At 43.0% G+C, this 23,511-nt stretch overlaps 2 protein-coding genes across 3 annotated transcripts in view; one reads left to right on the forward strand and one right to left on the reverse strand.

The window, feature by feature from the left end:
• The first annotated feature begins 1,787 nt into the window (after window positions 1-1,787).
• LOC106814899 (DNA polymerase nu-like) overlaps window positions 1,788-23,511 on the forward strand; it is a 33,346-nt gene continuing 11,622 nt past the window's right edge. The window contains exons 1-13 of one of the 2 annotated variants that reach the window (XM_014819310.1): window positions 1,788-1,856; window positions 2,433-2,612; window positions 3,226-3,368; window positions 3,604-3,682; window positions 3,841-4,002; window positions 4,341-4,476; window positions 4,742-4,840; window positions 5,236-5,347; window positions 5,730-5,927; window positions 6,216-6,333; window positions 7,294-7,448; window positions 7,574-7,744; window positions 8,057-8,203. In XM_014819310.1, coding sequence (XP_014674796.1) covers window positions 2,563-2,612; window positions 3,226-3,368; window positions 3,604-3,682; window positions 3,841-4,002; window positions 4,341-4,476; window positions 4,742-4,840; window positions 5,236-5,347; window positions 5,730-5,927; window positions 6,216-6,333; window positions 7,294-7,448; window positions 7,574-7,744; window positions 8,057-8,203 — 1,570 coding nt within the window. In that variant the 5' untranslated portion in view covers window positions 1,788-1,856; window positions 2,433-2,562. The remainder of the gene's footprint in view (window positions 1,857-2,432; window positions 2,613-3,225; window positions 3,369-3,603; window positions 3,683-3,840; window positions 4,003-4,340; window positions 4,477-4,741; window positions 4,841-5,235; window positions 5,348-5,729; window positions 5,928-6,215; window positions 6,334-7,293; window positions 7,449-7,573; window positions 7,745-8,056; window positions 8,204-23,511) is intronic. The other variant, XM_014819388.1, reaches the window with a different exon arrangement.
• Window positions 8,640-14,099, reverse strand: LOC106815042 (serine-arginine protein 55-like). Its single transcript, XM_014819497.1, has 4 exons — window positions 14,062-14,099; window positions 10,105-10,236; window positions 9,791-9,856; window positions 8,640-9,163 (listed from the first exon to the last, which is right to left on the reverse strand). Exons 1-4 carry the CDS (start codon window positions 14,069-14,071, stop codon window positions 8,670-8,672), a joined length of 702 nt encoding a protein of 233 aa, XP_014674983.1. The 5' UTR covers window positions 14,072-14,099; the 3' UTR covers window positions 8,640-8,669.

A 23,511-nucleotide genomic window follows, 5' to 3' on the forward strand; every position in this document is an offset into this window, starting at 1 on the left:
ATGCGTTTTATGCGCGAGCAAGGGGGTGTCCGGACTCCATGGACCCGCCCCCCCCCTGTACACGCCCCTGCTCGGGCGCAAAGCGACCGAGCGGGGGGGAGGGTGTGGGAGGGGGGTGTTCACTGTTCACCCTCCCGCACGATGGAGATTTTGCAATTATTACAAAAAAATGGAGCGACCTGAGGTGAAATTCTTGCAAATTAAAAAAAAAAATTTTGTTTGGGGGGGGTTCGTTTGAACCCCCCGAACCCCCTCTGGCTACGGACCTGTAGCTTATTATAATATAGGCCTACTGAGTCTGATATTTTCTTAAACTAGAATCACACTGAAATTGTCTGACCGACTCGCATATTACAAGTAGGATTAGTATTCGTTTATTATATCTAGAGGCTATTTCGTGATTTATAAATTACATTATCTGTTAACAGTCACAGGTCGGACAACACTGAGCAGAGTGAGAGAGAGAGAGAAAGAGAGAGGCAAGATGAACCAGAGCAATGTCATAACATTTGATAGAAACGATTATGGTTTCAACCACCTATCTACAGATGCACAGCAAGTGTGGAAATTTATTGTTTCTAAACATGAACAAATACAAACAGAACGTCATTGTGGTAAAGTTATGGCTACAGATCCAGTAAACTCTCGTCCAAGGCAGACTGTTGCAAGAGGATGTTACTACCAAAACGTCTACTGGCAGAGTTTCGGGAATTCAATCAACACACCAAGCTCTGTTAATGGCAGAGGCTCTCTTCTAGGTTCTGAAACACATAAATTTATGTGTAACGATGTAACCCCAATCCAAACAGCTAAGTCAGTTCCCATAGATAAGGGGAAAACCAATACTTGCATTAATCTCATTCATGTTAATCAAATAGACGAAGGACAAAACTATGGATCGGGTTCTCAGTGCAGTTATGTTAACCTGGGAACAAATGTGAACATTCAGGAAGCTAATACCTTCCAGACACATTTACCATTTCAGATGACATCTTCTGAAATTAATGATAGTGTACAGTTAGATTCCGAATGTGGAGAGACGAGTGAAACCGGTGAAGTATGTGCTTTAACTCAGGACCAACCTGATGGCTTGCTATCTATGCCTATGCCAGAAGCCCCCTCTGTTGCGCAGAGTACAGCAATGATAGAGATTGCTCAGCAGAACAGTGAGAACAGCAACAATCTAGAAATATCACCACCAATGTCCTCTAGATTTTCTGCCATGCATTCAGGTGGTGTGCAATCATTTGAGCAAGAGTTTAAAGATCAGATCGACAGGAGGGCCCCTCGTAGACGGCCGCATAGTGACAAAGTTTGCATAGATAAACCTGCTGTGATGGAAGAGCATGCCCTTATTTCATCTCAGGTGGATTTGTTGGGCAGGCCTTCCTGTGTATCCATGATTGCAAACAAAGTTAGAAAGCTACATGAGGCAAGGTAAGGATAGTGAGGTTGGTCACAGTTTGGTGACATTACGAGTTCAAGTGTGTGAGTCATGCATCAACCAGCCACACACTTTTGGTATTGCAAACTAACAGCACATATTTTGCAAAAAATAATGTATGATAAATTAATAAATGATAGTATATCACGATTTAGAAAAATACATCAGCCCTTTCTTCCACTGCAGTATAATGTGGTTCATGCATGAGCAGTGAAGCTGAAACGCGTTTATAATGCATTATTGTGTCAGATTGTTTCAGAGCCAAAAAAGTGATCAGAACCAAGCAGCAGTATGCAAAAAAGTTGCAGTGACTTCTTTCACTGCAAAAGGGTTTCGGACTCCCTTCAAATTACCAACACCAAAGTCTGCTGGCAGCTGCAGTCGAGATGATACTGCCACTGCGAAATTCAAGGTTACACATATATGATCAAGAGTTAATGAGAGAAAGGAGTTTGTCTCATTAACTCCTGATATGATGACAGCTGAAATTCACGTTTAATATTGTACATACTACATAAAATTCAACATATTTAACGCACATAATTTTAAATTTTCACACAGTTTTAATCAGGATCATCTAGGCCTAATCAGGCATGTATAGAAGACATGTATGTATGTTAGTAAAACGTAATGATGATATAAGTATAACCAACCTTAGGGTTAGATTCAGGGAGATCTGATGAAGGGGGCTATAGGAAGGGGGAAAGAACACTTAATGAGAACGTGAGTTCCCCTTTACTCGGGCAGGATTATTAGATCATGTAAAAACTGTAGTAGTAAAACTGGCTCTCTAAAAATGTGCTATTCGAATTCGAACTGGTCTAAAAATCCCAAAACTGCCCCTAAACTGTATACCATGTTACTGTGACAAGGTCTAGCAGTGATTTTGCTATAGATAGATAAACCACAAAATTTTTAACCATATAGTCTATATACTATGGTGATGTTTGCGTTTGGTGTTGAGTCACAGATTATCTCTGCTTTACAGACGCCTACCACACCAGTTTCTAAAGGTAGCATTGGCTTTGTGAATGCAGCTATCATGAGCACTCACCAACAGGAAAAAATGCTGGAAGAGATAGCTGGGGCTGCAGAAATAATACTGACACTCCTTTACCATGATGGCTCATCCCAGCTCCGGGAGAAGATTGGTGTTGGAGACGAAAAAGTATTGCCGTCATATTATATAGATTTTTTCTTTCCAAGCGAGAAAATATAAAATTAGAGAAATATAAGTAAAGAGTGAAGAGGTCAAACAATTGTTATATTTGGGAAATATGTATTCTGTTAAGCATCTAAGTTCATTGCAGACTTCTGCGCAAATTTTGAATGAGCTTGCAGTCAATGATTTTTTAGACAACAGCTTGAAATAGTCGTAGTACAGCTGGTTAACTCTCTATGGTTAACTCTATGGTTAACTCTTCTATGTTACGTGTAACATAACGTATTAAGTGGATTTTTCTGTCGGGCGAACTCTCCTTGCTGCCATGAAGCCTGTTAGATTGGCCTTCTCCATCACTTTTAAAAGAAATGAGGAAATGCCTTTTTCACTGGACAAAGAAACAAGATTCTACACAATACCCTTGCAGAACAGAGATATGCAGATGAAAAAATGGGCAAAGTATATTTATCTATTGTGTAGTGGAATTTGGTTACAATGGATATAACTTTCAAGCTGCAATTCCTATGTACTCTATTATAAACTATATTTTTTTCCATTTTGATATATGTAATTCCACAGCTTGAAAGATGAGTAATTTTTGACTTTTCCTCTGGCACAGACAGTGTGTGTCCACACTGATGGCCGCTGCTTCAACCAAGCTGTGCTTTGATGCACAGGAGCTGATGTATACAGTGATCACAGAGCTTGGCTGTGACCAGAGACAAGCTGTTCTAAAGTGGTCTGTTTACGACCCACGAATAGGTATAGCATGCAAGCATCTTTCACAAAAATCAGAAGAAAGCTATACCTTGAATTTTTCGGAAAATTTTCCTGGCATCATGCCAGCAATGGGGGTTTATATGCGTTAATGCAGTTAGATTACGTCAAAACGCTTGACAACTGCACGTGCAACAAGAGAATTCTTCTGCTTGAAGTACCTCTCTGCTTGTTTAATTACACTCAGCTCACCTACACATCAGTTATTGACACATTTCAGGAGCGTGGCTGCTAGACCCTGATGAACCACAGGAAACTTTCTCAGCTACAGCTGAGGTGCTAGGAGTAAAAATGAGCAAGTAAGGCAACAAACTACTAGCATATAAAGCCACAAGGTGATATGATAAGGCATATATATATATATATATTTATTTATTTATTTATTTATTTATCTTCTTGTAATTACACGTACGTGCAAACATATTAATGAAAAATATTCTGGCTGCTTTGCTTGCAGGTTTGACATGATGTCGTCAGATGAGTTGTTAAAACAGGATATGATTGCACTCACGCAGGTCGTCAAAGTTTTGTCTGAAAAGCTGAAGCAACAGAGTCTCTGGGATCTATTTACCCTTGTGGAAATGAAGCTTTGCCCTATTCTAGCCATCATGGATCGCAGGTGAAAGTAGCAAGCTTCCTATGTATGTTTGAAGATAACGACCTGTATAAAACATCAGAGACGTGGCATAGCCTATGTGAACGTTTTATTCAAAATATCATATATCAATCCTATATTTTGTATACTTGAGGTTATATTATGGTAATGGGATGCAGTATATGTTATGCAAATGCTGCATTATACAAGATCACACTAATACCTATGGTATTTGCACATCCCAGACGAAAATAATATATAATGACAGAGAAAACTCTCTATTCAATGTTTTGAGTAAAATGTCTTGATTATTGTGTTATATCCTCATCGCATGCAACATACCACAAAATTGCTTTCAATAGGGGAATAAAGATGGACACTAATCACCTGTCCATAGCATCTGCGACTCTCCAACGAGGAATATCTGACGTGGAGAAGGCAGTTCATAGCGCAGCAGGGCACAGTTTCTTGATCAGTAGTCACGTTCAACTGAGGCAGGTAAGTAAATGATGTTTCTTGCTCGATCACTACAAATAAATTATTTTTCTCGTTCTACCCTTCTTGTTATCTAATCTGCATTCCATATCCCTTCCACATTGCTCACACACTATTTATATCTTTCTTCTCTATCTTTCTCTCTCTCTCTATCCTCATTTCTCTCCCTATCCATTTTACTAAGTATATATCTCTATACATGGACATACACACACTAGCATGCACACAAAGCACACATATATTTCATAGACTCGATTTTTTCTTGCAGGTTATATTTGATGAGCTAAAGTTGGATGAACAGCTCATTACAAAGAAAGCTTTGAAGATGACAGCAGTGGGAAACCTGAAGTCTACATCTGAGTCTGTGGTACTGCTGTTGTAATCACAATGCCAACACTAACCCATGTCAAAAATGTGAAGTTATAAATACTAGTATATTACGTTCATCATTCATTGGACACTTTCCTCAATTAGGCCCTACATACTGCCCCAGAATTCTGCCAGACAACCTGGTTGCAATGTTCCCAGTTTTCAGTGAACCCATTTGTAAAGCGTAGAGCATTTAAAGTTTCTTTGTCATTGCACAGCTTTGGATGATTGTTGTTAAATAACAGTATTATATGACCTACCTCTGTCATTTTGTGCTTACTTCGGCAATATTCTCAAAATTTATTAATACATGCTTGCGTTGTTACATATGCTCATGATTTTTCACCTTATTGCTACAAGTTTATTGCTTAATATAGTGTGTGTTGCGTGCAGTTGCAGCAGCTTGCTGATCTCCACCCATTACCACGATTAGTGCTGGAGCATCGACGCCTAAGCAAGATGAAGTCCACATACGTCGACGGCCTACTGACACATGTCAAAGATGGTTGCTTGCATATTTCTTGTTTCTAATCATTGTGGATAACAGTGGAAATAAATATTAATGTGGTGTACTCTTAGCAGCTTTTCTTTGTCACTGAAGGTCTAACCCATTATGGATATGCATCAAGGAATCTATCGAAATTTTAAAAAGTATAAAATCGTAGATGTCACGTTTTGGTTTCGTTGACACTTAATTGTGACTTCCTCTGTCCTGTTGGATCTATAGCTGTAACTATTTTTTCTCTGGTTATCTAAAAATAACGTGATTCTCCCTGAAGCAACAAAGTTTGTACAAACAATTAACTTATTTATGTATAAGCTATAGTTTAGTTATAATAGTGCGAAGATACTAAGCACTATATTCCGGTGCTTTATTGCTCTTTCAGGCTACCTGCACACTAACTGGGAGCATACATCAGCAGCCACTGGGAGATTGACATCTGCCAATCCCAACATCCAGTCTGTGCCGAAGGAACCGCTCGTATTCACGAATCCTGGCCAAGGATGTGATGCCTCACGAGAGGTGACGATGATGGCCAGAGACGCGTTCGTCAGCCACGAAGGCTACTCCTTCCTTGCTGCAGGTTTCCATCCACATTAATACGATGTCGTACAATATATGCTCTCATCTCTTGCTATATATAGGCGCCGTCCGTTACACCTTTATCAAGTTATATATATTCACAAATGCATACAGCTTCCATGACAGCCATATTTAGGACTATGGTCATACATCACTTATATGACATCACGTCTATATCACGTGTATAGATTAAGCAGTGTGACGAGTGTTGGCATGCGTATAGGCACCACTATAGTTTTTAGTTATAAGTGTCAATGATAATATAGGCCTGCCATTTGCTCTTTTGCAGATTTTCAGCAGGTGGAGTTACGATTGCTGGCCCATCTGTGTGCTGATCCTGTCTTGCTGGGTTTGTTTGACTCATCAAAATTCAACCAGGATATCTTCATCCAGCTAACATCACAATGGTGCGATTCTATAGTGATACAGGAGCAGTGGGTGCCACTTTATATGGGGGGATGGTAATGATCGAGTGCTACAGTAGGAGGGGTGGCCTTGCACGAGGTGGAGAGGTGGTGGCAGCCTTTACGTGACTGGGGGTGGGGTGAGGTGCAGGCCTGACATGGGGAGGAGAGATGCCAGGTCTGACATGAGAAAGAGAGGTGCCAGACCTGACATGAGGAGGAGAGGTGGTGCTAGGCATGGCAAGGGGAGGAGAGATGGTGCCATGCAGGCCTTGCATGGAGAGGGGTGGTGCCAGGCCTGGCATGGAGAGGGGTGGTGGCAGGCCTTGCATGAAGAGGGGTGGTGCCAGGCCTGGCATGAAGAGGAGTGGTGCCAGGCCTGGCATGGAGAGGGGTGGTGCCAGGCCTTGCACCGAGAAGGGTGGTGCCAAGCCTTGCATGGAGATGAGTGGTGCCATGCCTTGCATGGAGATGAGTGGTGCCAGGCCTGGCATGGAGAGGGGTGGTGCCAGGCCTGGCATAGAGAAGGGTGGTGCCAAGCCTTGCATGGAGATGAGTGGTGCCATGCCTCGCACGGAGAAGGGTGGTGCCAGGCCTTGCATGGAGATGAGTGGTGCCAGGCCTGGCATGGAGAGGGGTGGTGCCAGGCCTTGCATGGAGATGAGTGGTGCCAGGCCTGGCATGGAGAGGGGTGGTGCCAGGCCTGGCATAGAGAGGGGTGGTGCCAGCTAGGCCTGGAGGGGAGGAGAGCTGGTGCCAGGCCTTACATGGAGAGGGGTGGTGCCAAGCCTGGAGGGGAGGAGAGCTGGTGCCAAGCCTTGCATGGAGAGGGGTGGTGCCAGGCCTTACACGCGGAGGGGTGTGGGTGGTAACCCTTACACGGAGAGGGGTGGTGCCAGCTAGGCATCACATGGAGAGTGTGTAGGATGCCAGTCCTTATCCTGACTGTGTGGTCATGTATAGGCTTGGGACCCCAGAGAGCCAGGTGACCTACAGTGATAGGGAAAGAACAAAACGTGTTGTCTACTCTGTCATGTACGGAATTGGGAAAGACAGGCTGGCCGGCTACCTGAACATGGGCGTGGAAGAGGCCAAGGCAATCACAAACAGCTTTTTAGGTAAAGGAAGATTAAGTCTTTTGCTACTAAACTATGTATACGTACATTTGGTGGTAATTTTTGGTGACTATATATTCCAGGCTATACGTGGCTAGTGTTATATGGTATCATTCAATTCGATGTAGGAAAGTTCAGAGGTGTTGGCCAATTCACTCAGAAGTGTGTGAAGCAGTGCAGGTTACACGGATATGTAACAACCATCTTCAACAGAAGGCGCATAATACGTCACATTAGATCCAACAATTACTTGCAGAGACTGCAGGCCGAGAGACAAGCTATGAACTTTGCTGTTCAAGGTAGAGATGGGATTTATAATGAGAGATTGCTCTTTCTGTTTTAATTATAGTTTCACAGTCACTTTTGTGTTGTTTACACCATATACGGCATAAAATTCCTGGCTATCAGCATTCTCAAGACCATATATGCTACCTCAACTGTAACATTGTCCATACCATGCACCATCAAATGTAGCAGTGTACATACCATGCTCTCTCAAATGTAGCATCATCAAGATAATGCTTCCACAGCTGTAGCATTGTCTATACCACATGTGGTCACAGTTGCAGCATTGTACATACCATGCTGCCGTTACTCAAACTTGCACATAGGCTCAGCAGCTGATATCTGCAAGACGGCCATGATAGCAGTAGAGAAGGCGCTGTGTGACAGACCAGAGCTCCGTGCCTCGATGCTTGTGCAGATTCACGATGAGTTGCTACTGGAGGTAGCAGACGATCACCTAGCTAGTGTTGCAGGTAACAGTTTATGTATAACCTCTATTCTATTATATATGTTATTATTTCATATATTTTTTATATATAAACAGCCCCTGTCTCGCATGTATTGGGCATATTTACGAGTGGTGTGATAAGAAAAATGTCTATTGTCGTGTTGAACACGTGATAATTATACGCCCAATGTGCCCAATCTTCCTATCCCAGTGGGCACACGACGTTGTTTCAACGTTGAATCTTGGTTGAAACTACGTCATGACGTCGATCAACGAGAATACGACGTTGATTCAACGTCGAAATGTAGAACGTCTATTCAACGTTGAAACTGACGTTGTTTCAACGTTATATATTGGTTGAAATTAGGTTGCGTCTTTACCCACCAAAATACAACGTCTATTCAACGTTGAAATGTACAACGTCTATTCAAACCCTTCCTATACTCCTAGACTTTGACCTGTCCCTCCGCCCTGAACCACCACTATGCACTCTAGCTATCTCTTCCTATACTCCTAGACTTTGACCTGTCCCTCCGCCCTGAACGACCACTATGCACTATATCCCTTCCTATACTCCTAGACTTTGACCTGTCCCTCCGCACTGAACCACCACTATGCACTCTATCTTTTCCTATACTCCTAGACTTTGACCTGTCCCTGCGCCCTGAACCACCACTATGCACTCTATCCCTTCCTATACTCCTAGACTTTGACATGTCCCTCCACCCTGAGCTAAGCACTGGAAATCTATCTTCTACACTTCTAGATTTTGACCGGTCCTGGTGTCCCGAACTACCACGAAGTGTATACCTATCTACACTCCTAGATTTGGACCAGTCCCTGCTTCCTGAACTACATCTACCAATAGGTGCGGTCTCCCTGCTAACACCCACACTACTCCTGTCCTCTATTCTTTTACTCTCCCCTCTTATCTGTTCTGGCGCTGCATTAACTTTTGTTGGAACACATGGAAGGGATACCTCTTCTGTTAAAAAGCAAATATTGTACGTATGATTTCTCATGTAGAGTAATGCATTAATGTGATGCATTCTTCAATATATGCAATGGGTGATCACTTTTGAAATTCACATTCTAGTTTTATTGTTAAACTAGTGGAGGATCAATTATTTTTTCTGCATATTTAATATTATACATAAAATACCAAACCCAATTCTTAACATTTATATATCAAGTAATCAAACAAATTTGACCGAGGCATTTAGCATCAAACTGATCCAAATCCTCAGCCCTGGATATTATATTTTACACTGGTGTTGGTCTTTTCTTTCATAGCTTGACTAATTAATAAGACTACCGGAACACATGCTTCCATATGACAGTAATGAGATTGTCCTTCATAGAATATTAAAAAAAATATATCCCTAGCTATTTCGGGCACTTGACAGGAAAAGATCACTCAAGAAATCATACTGTTTGTATAAGTTATTTATACATTACCTTAATAAGGCAGCCACTTATTCAAGTTGACTAGTTCTGATAACCCATCAATGAGTGTAGGTCATAAGACGTTTATACATAATTTACTGTGCATGAGCAAATATCTGAACTACTTGATTTGAATGAGCAGTTACTACTGTAAATTATTACTCACCTTCCAGTACCTTTCCATCAGAAACTTGCTTTGTCTTTTCTATATCTTCACTAAAAGATACATCACCTGAATACAACAAAATAAAAATAAAAACTAGCAGAATGTATGTATGTACATGTATATGCAGTGGTATTCAGTGTAGTGTATGAAAAAATAAATAAAACTTAGTCCTAACTACACAAATGCAGAATTCAGATACACACCTACTAAAAACCCGAAAAGCCAGTATAAAACATGTTCTGAGCATGCCCTTTCAATACTCCGGATAGGCTTACTGTAATAAAACATGTATAAATGATACTACATGTACGTACCCATTTGATAACCTGGATAGAGTTTCTTTTTCATCTTTCTCTTTCTCAAAGGATCTGTACCACACTCTTCTTCAGAGCTGCTCAGCTCAGCTGTTGTGGTGTGATCATAAATTTCACACTCCTTTTTCTTCTCTAAATACAAAATAAATAAAACATGAAACTAGGGTGTTCTACATGTATTCAGAAACTTGTCACCATTGCCTTCACAGCTGGACAACAAGCCAAAATATCAAGAGTGCAGTGGTCATTTTAATGATTATTACTTTCCACCAATAGCATACAACAGCATATACTACATTTGGATATATGCATACATGTACATGTAGTATAAAGTGTTTTATTGAGCCCAAAATTACATGACATGTTTACTATCTCGTTGACTAAAAATACATGTAGAGGGTCGGTTAACTTTAAATGCAAAATGAACAGAAATGTTGATTTTACTGCACCAGAAGTATCTGTGGGGTTTGAAATAACCACTTATCCACTTGTCTCTACTAAGTTCATTGTCAGGCAAGTGACAATTTACTTTTTTAATTTCTTGCCATCCACACAGAACTCATAATTTGGGTACCATTTTAACTGTGAAATGGCTCTGTTTTTGAAGCACCATCAATGTAAGATCAGATTTCACTGTTCAAACAAAAATATGAAGTAGAAGCTTCTGACCAGAAATCACACATGTATGCTTTCATAGAGTACATTGCATGGTCCAGAGAAGATTCTAACCGAGAGCAAATGGAAATGATAGATGCGAGTTGATTTCTTTAATTAAATTGCCACTCAGGACAAGTTGGATAGAATGTTTTTTCAAAACCCTGGTCAACAATTATTGTCAAGTACAGAAAACATGCTCTAGAGAAAGCACAGTTTGGTTTCTACCATCTGTATACAGATATCAGATACATTTTAATTTTCAAAAGAGGAAACATTAACCATGAATTCTCTGGCAACTGTTGTGTTTTCATGGCCTTCGTGACTCAGTCATTGGGCCAGTATACAAATTTTCCCTTTATCCAACAGGATGGCAACACATCCTCCATCTCCTAATCATCCTCCAGCCAGACAGCCCTAGCCCAAACAGCCATTTTCTACCTGAAAATTAATACAAAAATGTATATTGTAATATTCATGTAACTGTACTATACAAATTGTTCTACATGCACATGTATGCAAAACATACATGCACATTTGTATTTATTCAATATAACTCGACAAAGTATTTCTCGACAGGTTTCTACATTTATGCCAGCGTGAAAATGAATAATTGTAGAAATAAGCAATGTAAATATGTTTAATGAACAGTATAAAATAAATTATTGTCCTGCATGCAATTTTTTCTTTCATAGTAAAATTTAGCCTACCCTGTACGGATTACTTAGATTTTGAGCGGATTTGCTCATTTGTGAAGGAACAAATCCGTACGGATTAGTCCTCAAACTGGGGAAATTCGAGCCCTGTATTAAACATATACCACTAGGTGCATCTCTAAACAACTAAATGTACTGCGGTTAGTGCATTGTATCAATCAACTTACATCAATTTATTAACTAAATACATCTAGAGGATACCTCAATCAATATGAAAAGCGTTTTTAGATATAAATTAAGGTAATTATAAAGAGACCGGTTCGTTGTAAAACTTGGGGACCGCGCGAGATAAAATGTACCAATGTTTTATGAATTTGTAGGAGACTGGTGGAAAGTGGAAAAAATGAATTTCGTCCGCCGTCTGTGAGTAACGATCCTACATGTCCATGACAAATTTCACACAAAAACCAGGAAAAACACTGATACAGTAGGATGCATGTGTACGCCTCCCAAATTTTAAAACTTATTATTCTTATTTTTAAATAAGAAAGGATGCAAACGAAGCAAACACACCAGAATATAACTGAAAGGGTGGGGAAAATGTAAATATTATATATTTTGTAAGAAAATGTTAACAATATAGATGATCACATAAAAGGGGCACTTGATGTGTTAGAGTTACCGCCCATGTTTCTTGTCAGGAAAAAAATGGCGACAGACATACTGGTATAAACAAGCTTCGCTCCCTTCTTCGAATCATTACTCGCAAACGATACATTTGTTTTCAAAGATATTTCACAGAAATACTCTCTGATATCTCTTGACGGCTAAATATGAGGAATTTTGAACCCACATGGCCGCTATTTTCCAAACCGATCGCTTAAACTGTGCGGACGGTCGATCGTAAAACTGCGGTCTATTTGAAATATTGTGCGTTCCTCAAACAATTATAGCGATCTAAAAGTAAATCAAAGTCAATAATTTTGGTATGAAAATAATCCTTATATACCCAGGAGGGCAAATCAGACACTTATTTTACCCTACAGTGTAACACCCCGTGTGTAATTTTAAAGATCGGTACCACTTTATATGTATAATGTATATTATATATTAAGTTGCGCAGCATCGTCTGGCTAATAATAATATTATAGTCAGCAGGGCCGTAGGCTGAGCAAATTCGTAAGGGGGGGGGGCAGTGGCGGATCCAGGATTTCAGTGACGAGGTGAGAAACAGGTGGGGGTCTGGAGGTCCTCCCCCAGAAAATTGTGAAAATGTAGATCGCAGCTAGCTAGATGAATTTGAGGCACTTTTGAGTACATGTACAGCCTTTATTCTGGCTACGACAATTCTCTTTTAGTATAGCTATAGCTATATAGATAATGTAAGCTTATTTTTTTGTTTTGCTCCAAAATCTAAGGGGGCAGCTGCACCCTTGCCCCCCTCAGGCTACGGCCCTGGGCAGCACTGCTGCAGTGCTAGCTGATATGCCTGCATGGTGATATTCTGACTGCAGTGCTCAATTTGAAGATTTGTTTGGAGTTGTCCGGAGGACAGCCAAGAGAGTAGCATATGGTTGTCCCTCGAGAGTTTTGGTTGTCCGGATATTATTTAAACATGTGCTGCATGCGCTCTGCTCACGTGATGCTCAGTGCTGTAAAGCAAAAGGCCTAATCATGTACATTATCGAGGCCACTGATCTCTTAGTCCGAGCCGACGCAGACCCCAGTAATGGATAAACCCGCACCCTCAGATTAGCAAAGCGGAGTTTACGTCTGCATTTGCGGACTACTGATCTCTATATCTGGCTGGCGATATTGCAGCTATATGGTATTACTGGCTGGCGAATGACAAATGACAAATGTTATACATTGTATGAAGCAAGACAGACAATGCGTCTAGACATTACGTTTGCAGCGTATTGTGCAACACTGGCCGTATGTAAAATGAACGCTCGCTGGTGGCCCGCGAGCGATCAACGAGAAGAAGCACACACCGTCATTATAATGATTATTGCTTATTTCAAAGTTTTGGATACCAACATTGTTGAAATTACTATCTAAAAAAGGGATAACAGATCTTTCGGGGGGATACCAGATTTCAAATACCTGAATACTGTACGTATACCGCCAACACTGGTATAGCTAGAGCTCAGGTTATTGATTTTATAGAGTTTAATTGGACACCAGACAACCACGGAAGGAATTTGTAGTTGCCCGAGAAAAAATCCAGTCGTCACGGACGACCGGACGACTGTTAAAATTAAACCCTGTTAAATATTCTCCACTAAATTTGTTTGAGTCTGCTAATGCGATAAGATCGCTATAACAGTAACAGATATGGCACTTCTAAAACGTTCAGACGTCACGACCTCCAAGTAGTGTAAAGCTAAAAGCTAAATTAAGTATAGCTAGGTAACTTAATTCATAATTGTGGCTAGCTCAGTAGCTGCATATATATGTGTTTCTCGCACTGTACTGTACTGTACTTTAGTCTTTACCTACTCGGTCGAGCATATATATATATGTGTAATTTGTTCGTCCTGGTTGGTGTCGAACATTCAATAACTATATGATAAATCTTAATATTGTTACTATGTGTATATATATAGGTATTTGTCCATAAAATAATCAAAATAGAACTGCTTACCATGCTGCATGCAAACGCAACTTTCCTTCAAGCGTCTGGCGTCAGCACGACGTGCACGTGCACAAATTTACCGCCACTTTTCTGGTACCGCGTCCTCTAGCGGCAGCAAATCGCATAATTCGCGTATTTTACTTATTTTTATTTTTTACGATTTGATTCCACTTCTCTCTCAGTCTTCGTTATAGTCCCCAGGACTTATGAAGAATAACATTTATGAGGTTAATTAACCTACACCAGCGGGATATCATCCTAAACGTTAATAATGTACGTGCAATTATTGAGATAATTATCGTATATATTACATTACCCCGCTCTATGTAATATTAATAGGGATATCATCACAACTAGACCACAAACAATAACAATTAATCCTACCAAAACTAAAGAAACTCACATCATTTCTCGTATGCAGCTAGCGCACATTATATAAGGAGATTCCGGCGAGGATGGTACGTGATATAGAGGCGCGTCCCATTCCGACCACATGCAGCAAAACAAACAGTATATATATATAGAGAGCCACATTAGAACATTTCTATATTCTCAAGCTTTGGTCAGCGAGTTGATCAGGTTTTGCCACTCAGCAACTCCGATAATAGCATTCAGGGGTGTGTCGAGGTGTCCAGAACATTAATATTGCGGGTCAAATGTTTAAACGTTTATAACTTATTATCTCGTCAATTTTTCATAGTGTAAACTGTAAATCCAGCTTAATGCGACAGACAGCAAACGATTTAAAACCGCCCCGTTAGCTAATTAACTATTGAACTAACAATTAGCGGGCATGCAGTATATATGTGTATATCGGTATAAGGACGGTGAATAAATTCGCGCCTGGCATATAGCACGTTGTGTACCCGCTGAGAGAAGCGCGCGTATATAAAAACTTCAAAATGCGCGCGTAAATGACTATATATACACTGGACTCAGTGCTACAATGTAAGACGTACGTGTTTTTATAGTTCTCCTCACTGCTATGCTAATTAGAAAAAAAAAAAAAATTAAGATATATATATATATATATAGTTTCTGTCTATTGAATATATATATATGTTGCAGAAATCATATTATATGTATGAGATATAATCTGTCACCGTGGAGACATAATTATATATGTGTCCGCGATGACAGATTATATCTCATACATATAATCAGATTTCTACGTACAAACCGTACGCTGGGAGAGGGGGTCAATGCCCGCCGTACGCTTTCAGCATTTCCGAAAAATGTCGATCCTCACGCCGCGATGCGCCGAGCCCCGGCCGGCCCGCGCCCCGCACGGGCTGAACGAACGAACCGAGCTAGCTAGCTAGCAGCCGAGTGCTGTGTAAACAACCGGCACGATGGCGGGCAATAGTGGTCTCTATGTAGAATAGTGTGAACAAAATCAACATTTTTCTTCGTACACTTTTAGGGGGGAAGGGGGGTCTCGAAAAAGTGTACGGTTTGTACGCTTGTGAAAATGTTGATAATTGTGAACGACCCCTAAACAAAACATTCCATGCTAACGAAAAAGTTGGTAGGGTAAACCCAGCTTAAGATGTAGTCACGTAGAGGAAAAAAGAAGTAACTCAGAGTCAGCGAAAATGATTGCACGTGTAGGTATATATATAGTCATATAGTTGTATATGCATGTTTCAAATTTATAATAAAGTCATAGTTTCATAGCGTATATATATAGGCCTGCTGCTAGACTGAATTATTGAGACCGGCAAGGGAACATCACGAGATCGAGCTTTAACCACTAACGACAGCGTTACTAACGCAATACAACAGTTAATTTGTGTCTCTATTTTAATTTGTTGTTCATACTACGCGACGCGACGTATAATACGTACGCTATACGGCTACGCGTGTACGGCTACGCGCTATAGCTACGCTGCTACTACGTTACTACAACGCTGCTACGGCTACGCGCGTACGCCTAAGCTACGCGACGTATAATGTCGTGACTATAAACCAACGTTGTAGTTCCTGGATCCTTATAACCCCACTCCCAACCGGCTTCTCCTCCACGCTATTGTTAATTGTGAGCATGCACACAAAAATATCATTTTCTGTCGTGTATATTTTTGAATACGGAATGGTGATTTAATTCAAACGCTCAACACTTTTTTCCAGCTAAGTATCTATTTTGTTCTGATTTTACAACCGGAAATCGTATAAAATATTTCCCATGCGGTAATATTGAAAATTAATTCCTGCAGGTATATAGGAACATAGACACTGAATATATGTGTGTTCCACTGTACAATGTACCAGGAATGCATATGTATTTTTTTAAATTAAAACTGAACTTTTTTTATCTTGGTAAAATTTTATGTCCTCATTACTGTCCATATGAAATAGTGTGCGGTGGTTGAATCCAAGTTGTTTTCAAGTTGATTCAACATACAATAATCGACATACATTCGACATTAAAATTTCAACGTTGTTTCAACGTTGACTTAGCAAGATATATAATATAATAGATTATATTATAGAGATCAGTGGTCTCAGTCCGTAAATGTTCAGCGCGTGTGTTTCCGTCTAACATGCAAGTGTGCAGTACAGTTGTCAGTTACTCAACTTACGGTAAGTGCAAAGACTGGTGCAATTAAATTACAATGCGTATAAAATAAATATTCAGTCCAGCTTCAAATTCAATATCGACGTTACAACTTCAATACAATAATGCTAATAGTATTAGTAATGACTACCGTAATGTCCCCCAGGGTACTGCCGGAACGTACCCTGAGTACGTATACCTGAACGTACCCTGGTCACTATTTGATATGGTTAGGGTTAGGTTTAGGCAGTAGGCGTAGGCGACTCCCTAGACTCGTTAGTGGAGTAGGCGAGGTACGATCCGGCATATTAGATAGTACCAGGGTACGTTCCGGTATTATACCGGACCGTACCCAGGGTACGTTCCGGCAGTACCCCGGGGGACATAGACCCTCTCAGCAATAGTAATAGTCAATATGATTATCATCATCATGTCATTCACGCGATTTTGAGATGTACGTAATCAATCGCCGGTGATGATACGCTGTACGGTACATGATGACGTTTGTTAGAGCTATACGATACCTCCTTGTAGTCGTAGTACTAATATTATAGTAGTAGTAGTACTATTAGTATTACTAATAGTAGTAACACCAAGAGCGTATAAAGAAGGCTTCTTTATAGGCTTTAATATAAGTTACGCTCTTGCTAATAGTAATACTAATACTAGTAATAGTAATACTCGTTGTAGAACTAGTTGTTGATAGACATTCTCATTTCCGACTAGGTGATGACTTCACCTGATGCTGACGATCATGATGAAGTAAAATGGAACAAGCGTTGTAAAACCAGGAGCCCTGATGATGGTGTGCAGCGCTATAGCTGGCTGAATGTCAGCGGAGACGAGCCTATGCTACCATACGGAACCGTCGCCGACAGCGTAACTAGTGCAGCACGCGTCCCTCGACTCGACCTTTACACCCCGGACAGCATCATAGGTGATAAGCCACGCTCAAGCGTTTTCTCAAACGATGACGGCCGTGTCACGGCCATGTCGGCTGATTCACTCGAATTGGGTAGGTCTTAGTTTCTACTAGACCAAATAATTCTGTCCCATATAACCTTTTTTATATTTTGGTGACGGTTATTGGGAGCAAGAACGGGGCTTCAATCCTGAAATTTCGTCGAGATCGCGTGCAAAATCATATAACTAATGCGGCCTGTAGGGCCGCCGCCCCGCTATTGGCCGCGCGGAAAAAGACGCACTACTCGTTCCCTTAAACATGATCATTCGGCTTTTTCAAAACCCGTTCGGCTAGCTGATATGTGTATAACATTCACTTCTCGTTACAAAACAATCTAATTAACAAGGAGTAGGTTATTGCAAGAGAAACAAAACCAGAGAGACAATATACATTTAACTTTAGTAAATACGCGTTCGCTTCATTACATATTCGAAATATGCGAATGCAACGGCAACTGCAAGCAGTGTCTTATCCTATAAGGAGGTGAGCCGCCACTGGGTTCTCTGAACGGATGAAATCTGTTGGCGCTGAGCTATTGACCCTGCACTAAAGACCTAGGCTCTGAAATTGGGATGGCCCTAGATTTCGTATGTGACTTTACAGTGGCGAAGCGTAATGTGTGAGCCCAAAGTTAAATGAAGCGGCGGCGTTCTGAACAGCGTCTATTTTTAATTAATTGTGAAAATAAGTAATCAGGTCACTCAGGAATCATTTTTATACCCGCATGGAAAAACCAAACCTGTATTAAAGGGAACGGTGGAGGTTTTGTTCGCGGGGGTTCACAATACAGGAGAAGGATAAGCGGCGTACGGCCGCATTAGGCAAGCGCATGAATTATTGCATGCGATCTTCCATAAGAGATCCCGGTTCAACATAGAGACGACACCGTTTCTGTCCCACAATAACCCTGCACAAAATATAAGGAGAGAGGTTATATGGGACAGAATTATTCGGTCTAAAGGTGGTTCTACATAAATGCCGTAGCTAAGTACCACTAAATAAATGCGAGTGAAACCTGGGGTGGTAGTAGTTAAAAACATACAGAGCGTTACATCACTATATACACACATAGCAAATATAGGTGAGTTCATACAGAATACCAAATACATACCGTCTAGCCGGTGTGTCTCCTTCTCACTCAAGATGATACTATTATTATGGTGCCCTCTCGTCGTTTGGCTGCGCGAAGCCTATTTTCACGTAAACGTAGAGAGAGGAGTCCTACGACATCGCAACACGGGCACGCTTTGTTGACATTAAATCATAATCAAGAGATGAAGCTGATAAACCCTCAGCTACTGGCTCTGCTATACCTCACAACATGCAGTCGTCGGAAGCCGCCGCAGTCTCATTCGAGTATCGACGACGGACGTAAATTCGACTATGACACCCACAGCGAGACAATAAATATCAGAAGAGAGGCCGCGAGGGCAGGGGCACCGAAGGGAGCATCCCGCCGCGGTTTTGGCCGCGACCTCCGCGTCCTCATAAAAAATATGGCTATCGCGGCCTTTAATGTAACAACGCGGCAAGCTTGTCTCTCCCACCAGCAGTGTCGACGCCGCCACGCCTTCGCTTGACCCAGCTAACCGCCGCGCTCATGGGGGGGGGGGCCCGCGCCCTCCCCTGCCGCCGACCCACTATCGCTACGCCGTCGGGCGCGTCGCATCTGGTCGAACTGGGTCAAGGATAATGCGAGATCTCGGTAAAAGACAGGTCGCGGGCACGCGCCACGCAGCGCCGCAACCCGTCGCCCGGGGCGACGGCGATGACGATGGCGCGGACACGCCGGCGACGATGGGCAGGCAACGTATCGAGGCCGCTGGAGCGAGTTCCGGCGGATGTGGAATGCACGACACGTGCGGCGTGAGACGACGACGACCAGACGCATCGTCCACGCCGGTGAAGCACATGCCACGGCGCGGCCCGGCCATCCGTCACGGCACGACAAACGGAACCAGGGGTCACACTGATCGCCCGGCTAGCCGTGAGTCATCGATGGCGACGCGCGCGGCCAACAGAAATGCAAGACGAAGAGATCGAGGAAGGCAGCGGATGGCCACGACGAGCGACTCCTAACGCAGAGCGCCGCCACCATCCGTCCAACGTCGACGATGCGGCCTCGTCCGAAAGCCGCCGCCGCGCGCCGTTAGACGTCGACTTTTGTCAGGCAATAAGAATGCAAGAACCCTCTGCTGCTGCAGCACAGCGGCGCGAACGTCCGGAGACAGACCTAACACGCAGGCTTGCACGACGAGACAGAGAGGAGGAAGCTGGACCCGACGAAAGACCACCTTGGAGGCTCACCGAGTTTCGCGGGAGACCTGCCGCGGGAATGGTCTCGCACCTCTTCCACGGCGTGAGAGACAGACGCAAGCGCTCGCCGTGCTTGCCGGGCGTCGAGACGGACCGAGGGATGCTCGCCAGCGGCATCCGAGTGGGTCTGGGAAGCGAGCGCGCCCTCGCTCGCTGCTGGCGACGGATGTCAAGCGTCCGCGGATTGGCTCATGCAGACCGTGGAGGAGGCGGGGAGGAGGGGGAAAAGACGGGCGTCGGGCGACCTTCTCTACACTCCAGGAGGAGGCTGATGCAAACTATCTGCACAGTGAATGCGTGGTCAGCTTAAACGAGCTTCACATGCCGGCGCGGCGTCGTGCAAATGCTGCAAGTGCGGCACTTAGTATCAAGCGTAACGCCACATGCAGAAGAGAAAGGAGCGTGTGACGCGCAGATGTAGGGCGTAGAAGGTGCGACATTATAAGGCGACGGTGATGCTTACGTGTCCAGAGAAAAGTATACACAACTGCGAAAATAAATCATGATAATTTCCGACTTCAATTTGCTAGCGCTTTAATTATCGATACTGTCTTATATTTTTTATTTCACCGCGAAATATTACATGCACGTGACACACATATGTATATATAAATGTTAAAGAAAACACCGGATCATGAATGTTGCTGAGCTATATATGATTATACTGATCTATTTAGGCATGCATCTTGGTTGTAACTCGTTACAGGTGGAAATGGGTAAGAGCCAGCAAGCGCGAATGCTGGGAAGAGAATGCACAGTGAGCAACACGACTCAGCCAGGCAAGCTTACAGTTTCCGCGCCATCGGGCGACAGACGAGAATCTCAGATGTCGAAGTGACAGGTATGACGCGTACTGGCATAACTCCCCCTTATCGCCTATAATATACAGTCAACAGCCTCTAAAATTAGGGTGATGGACACCTCTGTAGAACGGTCTGCCGTAGATGACGCAATATCTGGGATTGAATATACCCGTTTGAGTGACAGTGGAAGCCATCTCTAAGAATAGATACGCTGTCTATCAAAGCAACGCCCTAAGTCGAGAGTTTACTCTCTAGTGATCTTTATATACAGGTTTGACTTTATATAACAACCGAACATTAAACACACTAGAGGTACAAATCAGAAGAGTAGAAATCAAGTAGCTTTTCAATAGACACGGCTAACAGCAAAAAATCTGACAATAGCTCTAATGTGATAACGGGACATTTACTCCTCAGAGCGTGTGAGGGAAGGTATGTCCCTACGTTACAAAGCCACGCAAGGCCAGCGGAGGATATTCCGCGCTCACGTCTGGTAAATCCCTAAGGATGGCACGGCGATGAATATCAGGGTGATGGTTTCCTAATCAAAAAGACGCCGTATCATCCAGCTCTCGCTGCCTACTCTGGAAACAGCGTAATGCGGAGAATACAACAGCTCCAGATTCACGCTGAATAATTAATGTGGGCAGCTCCGAGATTGAATTGGGAGGAATCAGAGTAGAGGCTCAGGGTATAAAGCTCCCCTACGCACAGCACGCCAGCAGATCAACACACCAGGTAGGTTAAACTTTCAGTAGATAGTGGCAGGCCCATGTATAAATAACACATTATTTCCCCGAAGTAATTTTTGCCCGAGGTTGATTAAGATGAACGTGCTATTTTTGTCACCTTTACTAACTATGTACCAACGGAAATGGCCAATGCGTTAATCTCTGAAAGTATGTCGATGTATACTATTCGTTTATTCTAGCCTAACATCGACGAATGCATGGGGCGGACCGTGTTAAGACGTTTCGTTGTGTGAATTGTTATTGTGGTCGTGTCATCGCGTAGTTCGGCACAGCGGAACCGAGCATACCAACTACGTGCAGATGAGTACCAGCTGCGGTCGAACAGCAAAAACATGACTCACAGGCCTTACACGTACTGAAGAGACTTCCAACATCGATTACACCACCGGGAGGGGCGTGAGGCTGCGGAGCGCTGGACCGTACGCTGCGACACGGGGAGAGGCTACCCACGGACGTTCCGCCACCCGGTGGGTGTTGTACGCTGCAGACTGGTAAACGTCACACTAAACCGGATCACTCGCCCACGACCATATTTCAATAAATCTAACGTGACACATGGCTGGTCACATCAGGCTCGATGTCGTGGGAGCCTGTCCAGTAGGCCGCTGCAGCGCACAGGGCGCTCTGATATTCACACGACTTCGCGAGGATAACATCGCTGCCCGACTTGTCAATTTTCGTGATCAGGACTAGATTATTTAACCAAGAAATTTTCTTGCCCCTAAAAATCACACTTACAATCAGCCTAATATGCATGCAGTTGAGCAATAACAAAATACAGGTAAGTCTAAAGTCTGTGATAAACAAGCGAGCATATTTTGATTCATATGCGCATATATAATTATATACTGATGCTGTGTGACTACTATGTCTCATGTCGCAGTGCTTTCCTTAAAAGTATGCCCAGTGTTTTTCTACAATTGCGCTGTGTGGCAGTCGTTGCTCATATAATTACGCTTGTGTGCAAGTGTTGTCATATAATTACGTGTGTGCAGTGTGTCATATAATTACCTGTGTGCAGTGTGTCATATAATTACCGTAAGTGCAGTGTGGTCAATATAATTACCTATGTGCACAGTGGAGGGGTCAATGCAGCCAGGTGAGGAGTTTGGCAGGAGGGTGCCAACAGCAGAACAAATGGAACTTCCCCCGCTCAAGCCCCACCGCCGACAGAACACAGCCTGCCGCGCAGCCGATGGATGGTCGACCCGGAGCCAGTGAGGAGGAGAAACATGGTAGGGTCAGCTTACGTAGAGCTTCTGGCAATTCTATAGACGTCGCTGGCGAACTGACACGTGTACAAGAATTCATGATATATGAGGCAGAAGTCCGTAGTTCAGGCCTACAGAGAGTCCGCGTTGGCTGACAGACTCAGTAGCTAACCAAAGTACCTACTAACTGTACTACCTTACTGGCACAAAAGTCTGGTGGGCACACTCTAGCTTACGAGTAGTAAGTTATGTTATGCGAGTGAGTCTCACATTCAGCCTTATTCCATACATCGGATGTGGCTGTGTTGTAGCTACATGAGCAGCTGTAGTATAGGAGATATGCTGTATTTGTTGCGCTCTCAGCACACCCAGCGCGCAGTATTGGGATTTACTCAGGCTGGGCCTGCCAAATGCCAGAATATTGGCCAAAATCCATAAGTGGTGGGGTTAAGGTGCTGCTGGTTGTTCACAGTTTAATTAAGTCCGCTCCTGCTTGAGGGCCTGCCTGCATGAAAATCGTAGCCGTGTGGGTGGGGGTAAGATATTACAAGCAACTCCCATGATAATTTAACTTTCTCAGACATTATTGTGGTTTTGTATGCTTCAGCGGTGTTTGTCAACATGAATGCCAGTGAGGTTTGGTATTGCGCGTCGCCGCGTAAGCGTGTGAATACTCATGGTAACGATGTTGGTTAGTCAAACAGCTCTGGAGTATTGCGAGACAGGTAAAGCGGAAGCTGCCCGCCCCAGCAGGTCGCCGGGAGGTCCACCGAGGGAGGCTCGCGACGGGGAGGAGGAAGAAGAAAGTGCGAAGGGCTTCCTCAGTCGCCGTGGGCAACGCAGGATCAACAAGCCA

The sequence above is a fragment of the Priapulus caudatus genome, unplaced genomic scaffold (genome assembly GCF_000485595.1).
Source record: "Priapulus caudatus unplaced genomic scaffold, Priapulus_caudatus-5.0.1 Scaffold1, whole genome shotgun sequence".
NCBI lineage: Eukaryota > Metazoa > Priapulida > Priapulimorpha > Priapulimorphida > Priapulidae > Priapulus > Priapulus caudatus.